Consider the following 15,631-nt stretch of genomic DNA (forward strand, 5'->3'; position numbering starts at 1 on the left):
ACCTACAGATGGGCGGCTGGTTCGCTGCGAGAACATCGACGTGTATCATCTCAAATAATCATCAGCAAAGTTCAAGGAACACGCAGGAAAACTAAGAAATGTGCTTTCCTGATTAACAAAGTCGCTGTGGTGGAAAGTGATGTTGAATCCAAATTATAGTGTGTCTCGAACATCATCAAGAAAAGAAGGATAAAAGAAATGATGGAGCGTTAGGAAAAGATAATGTAGCCTAACTGAGCTAACGCTGGGCTAACATGGCATGATGCCCCATTTCAAAGAAACATCAATGGAGGAAAACAACTTTTACAGCAGCTGGAGAAGCTGCTGTTTAGATAATGAGCTGAACCATTAGGAAAACTGAACCCTCTGGGTTCCACTGTGTCCTGTTAGCTAACCCACAGCAACGGTTTTTAGCTAAGATGAACCATTAGCTAGCTTTAACTGGTTTAGCGTCTGCACTGAGAGCTCAGTCAACACAACAAACTTTTTAGCTGGAATGAATCACTTGTGAACCTGTGGCTTCACGTCTTTGATGAAGTTTCAGCTAATCTGAAGCAAACTTTCCTGCTAAGCTGCCCATTAGCTAAACTAAACCAAACTGTTTAGGTTAAGCTTTCTCAGCGTGCTGTTAGCTAAGATGGTCTCTTTTCTCTGTTAAAGTTAAATAACTTGTACTAAACATTTTTAGCTTTTACACTGAACTGTTATAGTGTTAGCTAACCTCAACCAAACTGTTTTAGCTTCAAACCAAAAGCTTTAGCTGAACCAAACCAGATAACCGCTAACCTGAGCCTTTAGCTAACCTCAACGAGTGTTACGTGCTACACGGACATGTCGGCTACCGTGACCCAGATTATCTTAGCCGCTATGTTAAAGGTTAGCTAACGTGTTTAGGCTTCTAAATTAAAACGAGCGAACCCCTTCAGGTGAATTGTTGGGTTTAATTCCTGCTGTTGTGTGATTTTATGGAAGGGGAACCTGATCTGAGTGTTTCCTCCATCTGAATCTGTCTGGAATGACATAAATTACATAAATAACAACTTGACAGAACGCGACATTTACAAATGTAAACACAACATCTTCCTCACGCACACATCCGGAGTACAGTCAGGACTGATCCTGAAGCAGCACTTTCCAACACTTCTCTGAAAAAACAGAACAACTAAGGCGACTGAGTGGAATAATTATTGGCACTTTCTCCAAACTCATATGGACAGTGTGGCGTAGTGGTTTAATACATCATGATGATGGTCTGCGAGGAATGTGGAGGATCATCTTCACCCTTTTCTGCCTCTTTGTTCATCGTTTAATGCACTAACTGGCCTGCTCACTCATTCTTTCATCCACTCGCTCTTTAAGTCTTCTCATATAATGGACTTTTCTTTAACGTGCTTTCATTCGTTCATGTACTCGTTTCATCACCCGGTCAGTCATTTTCCTATTAATCCTTTCATTTATTCCTCCCTTAATTCATTCATCTCTGCAGATGGATAGTCAGCAGGTTTCTGGCTGGAAAGAAAAGTGAGCCTGTTCAGCAGTACAGGGGTGGCCGTGACGGTTCAGGGCAGGCTGTGTTGTTCCATACTCACTGCTCCACATGAAGTTACAGTATATATATATACATATATATATGTATTTATATCCTCCAGCGTTGCAGACTCATCTTAACCTGCCACCTGACCCAAAAAGTGTTCCTTCTGTTGGTTATTGGAGATTTAGTCCTGGCACCTCATCAAGTACATCACAGGCGTTCAAAATTCAGTCCTGTGAGTTCAAATAATACAGTATTTTAACTTGGTGTCACGACCATTGTTTGTGTAGCCCAGACAGGAGGAAGGTCTGTTTGATATGGCTCACCTCCGTGTCTTTCTATACAAGTTAACAGAAAGATAATGTACACGATTGTCCTCTGTCTCATGTGGTCTTTTCCTTCTGGCTGCAGTTGCTGTCTGTAGCTCCCAGGTGGTGCTGGACCGGCTCCTGGAGAAGGTTCCTCTGCTGGTCTTTGAGGCGGAGATGTTTCGGTTTGACCGGCAACGCCACTGCCAACAGAATGCAGCCAATATGAAGGCTGAAGTACCAGGACCTGTGGGAGGATGGAGGAGATGAAGGTGAAGGTGAGGAGGGTGATCTAATACCACACTGAAATCAAGAAGCAGCGAACTAAAAGATTCTGTGGCAACAACTTCAAGCCATCAAACAGCTAAAGAGTTTGTGATTGTTGTCGGTGTGAAGGTGAAAATGATTAAACAGCATTTTATTTATGTTTCCTTAATGAGGGACTTAATGAGACGGCCATGTTTGTTTGCGTTCCAGGCACGAGTCGGACGTATTGGAGCTTTAAGAACCAAAAATATTCAATAATAATTACCACTACGATGTGTTTGTAAGATAAGAGATAAGTGATAAAGCTTTGTCAATTCAGATGTTACAGGCGGCAGGCAGTAGTAGCAGGAAAAATGTCAGAGTTAAACCTGACTTGCTGACCTGTAAAACTTGATGGATGGACCCACAGACAGCAGGACAAAAGGCACCACTGTGTAGCAGATGGCGATCTGAGTGGCCGCCCATGTGATGACATCATAGATCAGTTTGTGGGTGGGTGACTGCAGGAAGTATGGCCGGACGTTGTGTCTGACCTGAGGAGACAAAATGCTTCTTCAAATAGCTGCAAACAGAAAAACTACAGTATTATTTAACACAATGCTATGCTAAGAGCATAGCAAGAGACAACTATACTTTTTTGTATTATCAATTGTCAATCAGTGTTTCCAAAAATGCTACCACCACTTAGCATCAACTAACATAGCATGCTAAAGTGTTTGCCCATGATCCCTGAACAAGGTGTATGCGTACATCTTAGCATAAGGCCTCCTCCATCTCATCACAATGAAGGCCGAAGCGTTAGCATGTAGCATCATTCTAATTGCTAATGCTTCAGTGGGCTCATCATCTAACAGTTAGTAGCAGGTTCATCAGCTAACAGTTTGCAGGTTCGCACTTAGTTAGTAGTTTCCTAAGCTAACAGCTAAGAGTTAGCAAGGACGGCTCACCGCTCTGGCAGCCAGTGTAACGACAATGCCGGTGAGGAAGGTGAGGTAGTAGCCTGGATAAGCTCCGTGCCACATGGCCGACAGGATGAAGGTGGCTGCTGTTGGGTGGTAGGGACATCTCTCGTAACACACCCTGAGGTCAGAGGTCAGACGTACAAACAGCAGCACAGGAAAACCAAAGAGCACCTTTAACATTTGATAGATTTTTACGTTGTATTTACAGCACCTACACCACTTGCTGCTGTCTGATGATGATAGAAGCTGAACATGATGCTTCATGTTCTTTATTTCAGCAGGTGTGATCTCTGAACACTTCTTTGAGTTTTCAGTCTGTGAAGTTGAATTGTTTACTTGAGGAACCTGCTGGTGAGGAAACTGATTCTTATTTCATGCTGGATGTGTTGGTTTGGATCAAAACTCCACTGAAACGGTTTGAAGACGTCTCACTGTGACGTCTTCATGCATTAGCCAGAGCAGCAGCTAAAGCTAAAGTTAGCTGCTACGGCATTGTTCAAACCCACAGAGCTTTGTTTTAAATTCGGATCTGTCTGGATGAATTTGTGGAGATGTCTGTAAATTTACGTTGCAGAAACGTAGAATAATTCTGTCGGATATAACCATAAAAATCATGTTGGGTTTCATAGTTTTATTCTGTATAAACATCAGCTCGGATCAGTAATCTGCAACAGATACTCACTGTAAATATACTGTCAAAGTACAACAACTTTCGAATGCAATAGGAGATCTTGAAAGGGAAATTTAAAGGACATGGGTTAATGTCGTCTTGATGTTCACCATCTAACTGATACTGTGTGAAACACAATGAAAACAGAGTCAATGTGTTCAAACCTTTTGAGCCAGTGTGCCGTCTGAATGTTCCAGTTGTCCAGGAACACTTTGAAACTGGTGGCTAACTGAAACAAAGCAGAGAAAATCTGACTTGGATTTGTTAAGTCAATATTGTACAGGCATATATTTACAGCCATACAAAACTGTACTCAGGTGTCAGCTAACAGTCAGTGCGCTCATCACCTAACAGCTAGCAGACAGCTAACAGCTAACAGTCCATATGTGGGTTCATCAGCTAACAGCTAACAGTCAGCTAACAGCTAACAGTCCATATGTGGGTTCATCAGCTAACAGCTAACAGTCAGCTAACAGTCCATATGTGGATTCATCAGCTAACAGCTAACAGTCCATACGTGGGTTCATCAGCTAACAGCTAACAGTCAGCTAACAGCTAACAGTCCATATGTGGGTTCATCAGCTAACAGCTAACAGTCAGTTAGCGGGGATAGACTGATTCCAGAACTCTTCTCATAAATGTGGTATGTAATTCACACACCCAATGTGTTATTTATTGACTTAAGTCCAGACCCCTGACACCCCTGACCTCGATGTTGAGGATCCTCAGGTTGGAGATGAGGTCCCAGCGAGGAGAACCGTCATCGTTGTAACCGTTGAAGCCGAAGCCGGCGGCATTGTTGATGGCATCAGCTGTGTTTAAAATGAGATTAGAAGAAGACATGTTAGACAGTTGAGACAGGTCCTGTCTTACACACTCCAGACTCTGGACTAATGTTTCTGGACATTGTGGCCATTGGGAGGTGGTGATTAGAAGTGTGTTCTGGTGCACCTGTAACCACACCTGACAGCTATGTCACAGTGTCCTGGGGTACACCTGTAGATCACTGCAGCACAGTGAGAAATTAAACCCCTGAAAAAGACTGTCAGGAGGTGTTACGTTACTATGGAAGCAATATTGAGGACAGTTATTATATTTAGTTGTTTCTGTGCCACATGTTTATTTCATCTGCATGGAAACATGAAATGGAAACACAAGTAGAGGAAAGACTGAACAAACAGAGAACACGTAAGAGAACCGCAGTCCAACCCACCGAGCGTCCAGACAAAGTAGTACTTAGGCCTGGTGGTCAGCATGGACAGGTACAGGTAGACCACCTGAGCATAGAATGGCATGTTGGCGATGAAGTCATCGTCAATGTTTCGTTCCACAGGGAAAACTTTACACACGGACAGAAAAACCAGGAGGCAGAAGAAGGAGGTGGCCACTTTCCGGACGACCTCCATCTGAGGAAACACAGAGACATTTATTCTAGTGTAGCTTATTTAAGTTCTCCACAGACTTTGTTCCTACGTTTGGCTCCTGAAAGCATCACAAACAGACCTGTGGGTTTAACAGAGAGCCTCGTCACTGAGTGGACATCTTGTCAACGTCACATAGACCTGCTCTGGTTTCACAACAAGAGGAAGAGCTTTAAAACAGCCTGAGAGCAGGCCTGGACTACCAAAGACACTCTGAGGATGCTGGAGGAATCATTTCCTAGCTCTGTTTGGATTCAAACATTGAGGGCCGACAGAGATGAAGACTTCGTCAACACAACTGTCTTTCTGCACGAGGCAGAGTGAAACATCAGCACCATCAACACCAACACTCTCTCCAGTCCAAAGTCCTTCCTGTGTTTTAGTTTTCTGCTTGATTGTGCGACAGATTCAGTCAAAAACTCTTCTCATATTAAAGTTGGGAATCATTAATTAATTGAATTACAGGAGCAGGCAGGTTCTCTCTCCTTCTCACTGAAGATATTTACTGAACTGATGGATCACATCACAGATATGAAGACAGTCATCATCAGTCATTATGCAGATGATGTGTTACTGTTCCGACAGGAGATCATCATGATCCGGCCATCGTTTAATGGATAGACACTTCCTTTCCTGAACTCTACGGTGTTTCATTCACATGAACCTGCTCGTGCTGCAGAGCAGCGTCTCACTACAGTTTTGACATCCAGATTGGCAGAACACTGTTTGCTGCTAGCTCCACTGCGAACTACTCTGTTTCTAGCGTTGATCTTTCCTCTTTTTATCAGGAAAGCTCAGTGCTGAAGACATTCAGGAAGCAGCTTCTCATTTCAGGCCAGCAGAACTCGACCAAAGATCATGTGTGAGGGGGACACTCCGCTCACCGCTGTGGAACCAGCGTGGACGAGTGTTTCTCAGATGTCTTGTCTCTAACTGATAGTGTTCTAACATTCTCCAGTTAAACTTTCATTCCTATCAGATCAATCATTTTAACTGATCAGCTTTACTGTTTTGAACATTTCATTCTGTAGTGGGTGTAATTTTTCTGTGGAAGCCTTTGGAACTTTCTCTGATCTTATTTGTAGTTTGCAGTTTTGTAGCTGTGTCATTTACAGAAATGTCAGGATCGGATCAGACGTGGAATCAGCAGGTATCTAATATTTCAGGACTGACGCTCGTGTTGCGCAGTGTTTGTGGTCTTGTGTCGTACATTTGGCGACGGCTCCATTTGCCTCAGCTTGCTGTTGGACTTCCTGTCGGCCTCCTGGTCCCTATGGCGACGGGGGTCTCCCTCGATGAAGGCAATGTAGTCACTGAAGGAGCTGGTGGGTCCAGCCAAGATCCCCATGAAGTTACAGTTGTAGCTGAAGTACTCCAGCAGACTTGGCATCCTCCTGAACACACACACACACACACACACTCTGAATACTTCACCTCTGAACCAGTAAGGCTCTGGTTTCTACACTGGTAAGTGTGGTACCAGTACAGAGTCATGCTGTGTCACAGACTAATAAACTGAGCTACAGTTTATTACTGACTGGATGAAAATGTACCAATTAGCACTGAACCTTTCCAAAGCTAAATGTGCTGTATTTTGGAAGGAGGAATGAAAAATACATTTAGGTACAAAGGTACAAGTACAATATATTTGTACTTCGACTTGAGTGTTAAGTTGTAAATGACTACACAGAATAATGAACTGTTAAATGTCAGTCTAAAAGAAGCCCTGGAGCGAGACGCTAATGGAACAGTTCGAGCTGGACTCGTGACCTTAAAGCCTCACAGTGACACAAACCTGATGGCTAAAATCTTCTGTCCTGGAGTCAGGTGTTCTTCTTTTCGTGCCATTCCTGTACGAGAAAAATCAAATCTGATATCACACCTGCAAAATTCCACCTTCCAACAATTCCAGCACAGTTTCAGATGCTGTTTGCTCACCATCGTGGATTTCAAATGCCAGGCTGGTGATTTTTTGTGTTATCACCATCATGGGGCTTGAGACAGAATGAGAGCAGTCAGGGTTAAAGCTGAGGCATGACTGTAGACCTTCAGGCAAGTCAAACTTAGACTTCAATAACAGCGAACCAGAGAAGCCGTCTGAAACCAGGTCTTACCCTGTGAAGTCAGCAGAGTACATGCCGTAGTCGAAGACGTAGACTCGAGTGATCTGACACAGACTCAGATAGCTGAGAGCCACCAGGAGGCAGTACCTGAAACAGCACCGATGGGATCAGACAACCCAAACAGAGAGACTGGTTTTATGTGAGGAACCCGGCATTGAAGGACTTCCTGATCTTACTTGTGCATGTGTTCGACTCCGGTCAGGATCATGATGCCGTAGGTGAGTCCACTCTGGACCAGGAAGTGAAGGGCGTACCTGGAAGACAAAGATTTCCACTTCCTGTCAGAGACTTTCATGTCCAGAAGCAGCATTTTCAAATCTTTGAAGAAGGAAATTCATTCAGTTTGAACTCTTTGAATGAATGAGTGAAATATTTGATTGTAATGACTTCAGAGATCCTCTGACGTTGCTTCTAGCGCCATCATCAGGTCAAAATTTTAATGGAACACCTACAGAACTAATGACACAAGGTATCATGTAACTATGCTGAACAAGCTAACATAGCAACCAACACGCTAAAGCTCCTAAATGTTCCCACAAGAACAAGCTATCTGCGTTTTCTTCTTAAATCAAATGAGAGCGGTTCAGAGGTGACCGACAGCGTCCATCTTACCAGCCGAAGCAGAAGAGGGCGAAGTAGAGTCCCAGCAAAGTCGCCACCACATGTCTGATGAAGGGACTGGTTTTACTGGGATGAAGGAAGAGACGAAACCAAAAGGCCGACAGCAAAGCGCAGAGCTGACACACCACAAAGTTTACCTGCAGACAGAGAGAGATGAAGACACACCTGGAGGTGAACGCTTGCAGGTTAGATCATGTGACTAACAGTCAGGATTCAGCAGAGCTTCAGAAGTCTGTCGGAGGTTTTTCACTGTCGTCATCTCTCTGACGTCTCCGGTGATAAAATTAGACCTTCAGCAGATATTTATAGTCTCTGCTGTCCATTAGACGGATCACCTCACACAAAAGCACGGCTGCAAAAATATCCACTTCTACAAAGTCCAGAGGGCTCGAGTGTCGTCTCCGGCCTCTGAGCTGCAGTCACACTCCTCACAGTCACGTCCTTTCAAACATGTTCAACAGCTGAACACATGGCCGCATTAAAGTCTGCATGTTAACGTGTTCTGACCGCACACCTGCAGAGCTGCTGACGTTCCCATGAGCCTCAGCTGCATTAGCTAGCATGCTAACACTTGTACTCTCTGGTCTCATCTTCTGTTTCATATCACAGTAAACTGTTTTTGGGTTTTGTTCAGTTGGTCACATTTGATCACATTTCATCCATTGTCCCTGTCGATGAGTTGATGGTTTCTTCGAATGAACGGGTGAGGGATGTGAGCTCTTCATCTGCTTTAGTTCAGTTCTTCATCCTCGAGCTCAGAATGTCCCAGAATACCTGAACACTGTGCAACCACTCAGTGAAGAATCCATGATAAAACTGAGCTCTTTATCATTGATCCTGACAGTCTGCATCCAGTCTGCTGTCCTCTCTGGGTCCTCCATCAGTCAGGAACCTGGAAGTGCTCTCTGACTCCAACACTAACAATGTTCCTTCCATCTGAGGAAAACTGCCAGAATGCAATCAACACTCAAACTGTCATTCCACCTGCTAACAGGTAGAAATCATAGTTCACAGACACTGAAGAGAACACATCTCTCCTCTTAGAGTGACCTCGCACCAACTCAGCATTTGTTTTAGGACTCTTCTTCGATTTAAAGCCTTTAAAGGGGGTCGAGTGTTTGCTGCTGGGACGACCTCCACCTTCTTCCATCAGCATCTTCCTTCCTCACATTTTTTTCTTTATATGCGAACAGGTGAGTTTGGTTTGAACAGGTGAGTTCAGTCTGAACAGCTGAGTTTGGTTTGAACAGGTGAGTTCAGTCTGAACAGGTGAGTTCGGTTTGAACAGGTGCAGTGTTTCTGCAGCCCTGATGGGACCAGGACAGGAAACAGTCTGGATCTTGTTGAGTGGCAGCTAGTCCCCCTGGTAGTGAGGCAGTAGCAGAGCATAGTGGACTGTCTGGGTGTTTGTTTGACCAGGCTCTGGATGTACGCTGGACCTGTGGCCTAGACCTGGACCAGTCTCTTCAGTCTGATCTGAGCAGCCAGTGCAGGGGTGGAGGACTGGAGCAGGGTGGATTAGCTGCAGAGGTCTGATGGGCCATGCAGGAGCACCAGGAGATGATAGAAGCCTGGACCAGAACCTGTACCACATCCTGATGATGGCAGCGAAGGGCGGCTGGTCGTCCAGAGTACCACCCAGGTCCCATTCAGCCCGACAGTCCCAGCACAGGTCTTACATGTAGATTCTGTACATATGGGAAATATAGTTTCTAATTCACTGCTGTGATGAATAAAACATATAATGAAGAGAACTGATCAGCAGGTCTGCAGCAGCGGTGATGAAGAATTACAGTGATTCTTCTTCTCGTTATCTGAGCGTCCGGCGGTGATCAGAGGTCACCGAGTTAAAGGAGTAAATGAAGAGTGAAGAGGAGACGACCTCCAACATGATGGAGTGTTCCTCTGAACCACCAGAAGGAGATGGATAAGGAGGAGGAGGAGGAGGAGGAGGAGGAGGAGGAGGAGGAGGAGGGCCTGCATTAAACCAGCTGCAGTTTATCAGACCACAGCGTTTCTGGAGGACAAACGTCTTCTTATCTAACTCAGTTCTTCATGTTGAATCAGTCTCAGTCCTCTCAGGTCTGTGCTGATGTCTGTTCATTCTGATGCTCAGCTGCTTTAAATTCAGTCAAAACTAAACGTTCATTTCAATAAAATTCATCTCTGCACTCGTCTGTGTCTTCAGACTGTTCACTCTGAGTCTGTGATTGTTCTTCAGCCTGAACCTGAAGGCTGAGTCCTGCAGGTGTCTGTCTGTGCTGTCGCCGAGCAACTGACCCAGAGACCACATGAACCCTTTAACCCGCCAGCTGTGGAGGAACATCTGGCCCTGACCTGCAGCCGCAGACAGAGAGGAAATCTGATGTACTGTATCAGGATCTCGTTTTCAAGAGGGTCCTCTTAAACCATGAATGTGCAATACACACACACACACGCACACACACAAACACACACATGCACACACGCACACACACACACACGCACACACACAAACACAAACACACACACATGCACACACACACACACAAACACACACACACAATCAGCTTGTAAATGTGGTTTCTGGTGGATCTCATTCATCCTGGTCTCAGTTTACACACCAGCTCCTGGTCTCAAACACTCTGGGTGGTTCAGACTCTGTATCTGTTCTGGACTCAGAACCAGAACCAGGACTCTGAGTCACACCTGACTGGATTTGAGGTGTTCCTCAATCTCAGAAAAGCAAAAATCACATGTTTGTTATGTTGCAGTATCAAAGCGATGAACATGAAAGTTTAATCGAGCTCCATTAGAGCCGAAACAATTAACCAATGAATCGATCGGCTCATCAGCAGAAACTGTTCAGATGAATAATTCAAGTAAAAATGTCAGAACAATCTCTTTTCCCATCTTCTGATCTGTAATCTGCTGTAATCAGTCCTGAGTGTGAGCCCTGAGTTTGTTCTGTCAGGCAGAGCCCACACATGGATCAGGTCTGAGCTGGTTCAGCTCTAACAGTTGCAGCTGGTTTGGGTTGTCTGGGACTCTCACAGTGACACCACAGAGGAGTGTTCGCAGCGTAACATCTGATCAGCTGCAGAGTGAAACAGGCGACGCTTGTCGATGTGTTCTTCATTAATAATGAACGCTCTGTAAACTGAGCGATTACAGTCCGACGCTCTGCCGCCGCTCAGCTCCGCCAAGGAGAAAAATCACTCCTGGTGGTTCCTCCTCCTCCGTCTGCTCTGCAGCATCGACAGCCTTCGTTAAATTACAGAGGAGACGCTCTGAGTTAATTAGAAACTCGGCTGTGACTAATGAGTTCAGGACAAGATGATGGAGGAGAAAATCTCAAACATTTGGTCCAAAACGTCCTCAGAAAGACTAAACCTCTTGTTTTCGTCTCTTTGCTCAGAACAGCAACAAGCAGACTGACGGAAGGTCGACAAAGACAGAAAACATCTGGACTTTAAAATATTTAATTCACTCAGTATAGTGAACAATCCTCCATGTTTTCATCAGTTCAAGCTTAGCCTCATGCTAACGTCAGCGTCCACTGACTTTAGTTTGATCTTCACTTAATCAAAACAGGCTGCAGCCCATAAGCTAGCTCTACTAGCTGTTGTGGAGCTAAATGACAAAGCTAGCGTTAGCATGCTAGTGTCTGACCCGTTCACAGTGAAACCTGTAATCTGGAGTACAGTCGACATATCTGACCTGAAACTTGATTAATGCTCATATTCATTTCAATTGACTAAATGAGTACCTCACGTCAGTTAGCTTAGCATGATCAGATATTTCCCTCTCATTATAAACTGTATGAATATGTGTCAAAATGTGAAACACGCAGATTTCTCCATGTATACAGACAGAAATAAAGCAGATACATTTACACAGATTTAGTTTTGAGCCTCTAAAACTGTCATTTTTCGAAGTTCTGATAGCTTGTGATGCTACAGGGACTTCCTGTTTATGTAGCTGATGGTTTTTGATTGGACAGAGTGAGAGATGTTTCCTAGCAACAGATTAACACTTCAGTGAAGTCTTTCCCAGCTGAGACATTAGTTCAGTTTACTGGTGAAACCTGACTGAGCGAATCACTGGTTTGAAACCAGTTTGTTCCTGAGAACTGAGGAAGGACTTTGTGGTGGGGCACTGTGGTGGTTTTATCAGCCTCTCCACAGATGATGAGATCAGTCTGAGCTCAGAGTTACAGCCACCTCTAACCTCACTCACTCATTCTTCTTCTGATTCAGTCCAAATCTAACATGTTCATCACTTAAAGGACCACTGTGGAGAATTTAGTGCCATCTAGTGGTGAGGCTGTAGACTGCAACAGCCGAATACCCCCCCTCTCACCCTCCCTGACCGTGGCTGCTAAAAACATGAAAGTCTCTCTCTAGAGTCAGAGTTTGGTTTGTCCTTTCTGGGCTACTGTAGACACACGGTGCAACATGGTGGACTCTGAGGACGAGGACCTGCCCCCCCTGCAGACATAAAGACTCATTCTCAGGTAACAGAAACACAGTGATTCTCATTTTCAGGTGATTCTTCATTGATGAAGACATAACGATGAAGATCATATTATATTTCCACCAGTTGATCCTTTAAATCCTCCACACTGGAGCTTTAAGAACTTTGATTCATGGATTAAATTAAAGAAAGTTTAACATCTAATGTTCATCTTCTCTAATAAAGTCAAAAGCAGCCTCATATCTGACCCCCTGTTCAATGTGAAGCAGTATTCAAATCATTTACTGCAGTAAAGGTACTAATATCTTAATGTAACAATAAGTACAAGTCCTGCATTCATAATCCTACTGAGTATTTTCAGCTTCGTGTAGTAACTGCACAGTAGTATTATCAGCCTCATGCAGTAAAAGTACAGCAGTATTGTTAGCTTCATGCAGTAAAAGTACAGCAGCATTGTTAGCCTCATGTAGTTAAGGTACAGCAGTACTGTCAGCTTCATGCAGTAAAAGTACAGCAGTATTGTTAGCCTCATTCAGTAAGGTACAGCAGTACTGTCAGCCTCATGCAGTAAAAGTACAGCAGTATTGTTAGCCTCATTCAGTAAGGTACAGCAGTACTGTCAGCTTCATGCAGTAAAAGTACAGCTGTATTGTCAGCCTCATGCAGTGAAAGTACAGCAGTACTGTCAGCTTCATGCAGTAAGGTACAGCAGTACTGTCAGCCTCATGCAGTAAAAGTACAGCAGTATTGTTAGCCTCATTCAGTAAGGTACAGCTGTATTGTTAGCCTCATGCAATAAAAGTACAGCAGTATTGTTAGCCTCATTCAGTAAAAGTACAGCAGTACTGTCAGACTTATGCAGTGAAAGTACAGCAGTATTTTTAGCCTCATGCAGTAAAAGTACAGCTGCATTGTTAGCCTCATGCTATAAAAGTACAGCAGTATTGTTAGCCTCATGCGGTAAAAGTACAGCTGTATTGTTAGCCTCATGCAGTAAAAGTACAGCTGTATTGTTAGCCTCATGCAATAAAAGTACAGCAGTATTGTTCGCCTCATGCAGTAAAAGTACAGCAGCATTGTTAGCCTCATGCAACAAAAGTACAGCAGCATTGTAAGCCTCATGCAGTAATAGTACAGCAGTGCTGTCAGACTTATGCAGTGAAAGTACAGCAGTATTGTTAGCCTCATGCAGTGAAAGTACAGCAGTACTGTCAGACTTATGCAGTAAAAGTACAGCTGTATTGTCAGACTTATGCAGTGAAAGTACAGCAGCATTGTCAGACTTATGCAGTAAAAGTACAGCTGTATTGTCAGACTTGTGCAGTAAAAGTACAGCAGTATTGTCAGACTTACGCAGTGAAAGTACAGCAGCATTGTCAGACTTATGCAGTAAAAGTACAGCTGTATTGTCAGACTTGTGCAGTAAAAGTACAGCAGTATTGTCAGACTTATGCAGTAAAAGTACAGCTGTATTGTTAGCCTCATGCAGTAAAAGTACAGCAGTATTGTCAGACTTATGCAGTAAAAGTACAGCTGTATTGTTAGCCTCATGCAGTAAAAGTACAGCAGTATTGTCAGACTTATGCAGTGAAAGTACAGCAGTATTGTCAGACTTATGCAGTAAAAGTACTGTCTGTGCAGTAAAATGTCTCTGATCTCTGATTATTAGATTGTTGATACTGAAGCATCAATGTTAGAGCAGCATGTTACTGCTGGAGCTGCTGCAGGTGGAGCTGCTGCAGGTGAAGCTGCTGCAGGTAGAGCTGCTTTAAACTACGTCATATACCGTTAGTTAGTTTAGTCCAGTCTGGGGGTCTGGCCCCTCTTGAGGGTCACCACATCAATCTGAGGGGCCGTCAGATGTAGTTCTGACACACAAACCTGTTTCCAGCTTCTGGACTGAACATCTTTGATTTGAGTGAATATTGATCATTGATCCGTTATTGATCAGAAATATTTGAGAAAAGTCTCTGTAAAGACTGTGGATGATGATGATGAGGAGGAGGAGCAGACTGGATCCAGACGTCCTGCTGATCATCATGAAGCAGAAGAAGCGGAGCGCGGCCCGCTGTGAGCACAAAGAGTGAACACATGAGGACTCAGCAGGAGCCTCCACAGGCTGAAAACCTGAACCCGGACTGTGTTCGAATCTGCCTCAGGATCTCAGATGCTGGACTCTGTGCGCCGATACGAGGCCTCCATCCATTTTGGACAAGCCGTCGTGCACCGCCTGTCTGATCCGCTCGCGCTGTGCATCGTTTCTGCACCGTCCGGCCGAACGTGTCGCATTTATCGCCGACAATCTGAGAGCCAGCAGCCGGTCTCCGCCCCGGGGCTCCGGACTCCAGAGCTCCGGGCTCGGGTGTCGTGTAGGAGATGTGTGTCTTACCTGGTCCAGCGGCAGGTTGGTGATCTCGCTGACCGGCTGCAGGAGGCTGGAGCCGGTGCAGGCCGTGGATCGGATGTCTTCAGCGGCCATGGCTCCGTGTCTGCGGCCGGGTCTGCTGCGTCTGTGTCCGGCTGCAGCAGCTCAGAGGCGGCGGCGGAGGCTCCGTGATCCGCCGACAGTCCGTCCCTCTGTCTGTCTGTCTGTCTGTGTCTGTGTCCTGCTGCTGATGCTCCTTCCTCCTCTTCTTCCTGTTCCTCCTCCTCCTCCTCCTCCTCCTCCTCCTCAGTCTGACTGGCTCCCCCCTCCTCCACCTCATACCCCCTCTTTCTTCTCCCCTCCGCATCCATCTCTCTCGGCTCTGACTCTTATTTCTTCTTTACTTTCTCCATCCTGTTTCCATCTGTTCTTATTTCGCTCACCTTTGTTTCTTCTTCTCTCTCCTCCTATCTGCTTGATGTTTGTCTATAATCAATCAAACTGGCTATTGACTGGCTGATTGCTGAATGTTCTTGTTTTTGCTTTTGACTCCTCGTGTTAGTTGTTGGGTCTTTCTTTCCACATTGAAGCATTATATATTATTATACATCTCTGATGTGAACAAATCAATGTAATTATCTGCAGATTAAAGCAGTTAATACAAGTTGATCAGTTGGAAAACAAAGAACAATAGAAAGTGTTCAGTGTCACTTCTTATTCATTCATTCTGTCCTGTGTGCTCTGACTTGTGCTTTGCACAGTTGTAATTTATTGTTCTTATTGTTCTTATTTTGCACCTTTATTGTTCTTATTGTTCTTATTTTGCACCTCCATTTGCTTGTGTGTTTTGAAGTGTTCTGAAGAGCTTCTGTAAGAGTAAATTTCTCCCTTGTGAGATTAATAAAGTC

The 15,631-nt window shown here is 44.5% G+C and overlaps 1 protein-coding gene across 1 annotated transcript; it reads right to left on the reverse strand.

Annotated features, from left to right (window-relative positions):
• On the reverse strand, positions 1-14,902 carry mboat2b (membrane bound O-acyltransferase domain containing 2b). The gene is made up of 13 exons (XM_041958101.1): positions 14,748-14,902; positions 7,895-8,040; positions 7,459-7,536; positions 7,274-7,369; positions 7,098-7,153; positions 6,955-7,009; positions 6,370-6,553; positions 4,952-5,144; positions 4,447-4,550; positions 3,903-3,967; positions 3,054-3,186; positions 2,488-2,639; positions 1-2,086 (listed from the first exon to the last, which is right to left on the reverse strand). Exons 1-13 carry the CDS (start codon positions 14,835-14,837, stop codon positions 1,915-1,917), a joined length of 1,524 nt encoding a protein of 507 aa, XP_041814035.1. The 5' UTR covers positions 14,838-14,902; the 3' UTR covers positions 1-1,914.
• Positions 14,903-15,631: the final 729 nt, after the last annotated feature.

The sequence above is a fragment of the Chelmon rostratus genome, chromosome 18, assembly GCF_017976325.1.
Source record: "Chelmon rostratus isolate fCheRos1 chromosome 18, fCheRos1.pri, whole genome shotgun sequence".
Classification (NCBI taxonomy): domain Eukaryota; kingdom Metazoa; phylum Chordata; class Actinopteri; order Chaetodontiformes; family Chaetodontidae; genus Chelmon; species Chelmon rostratus.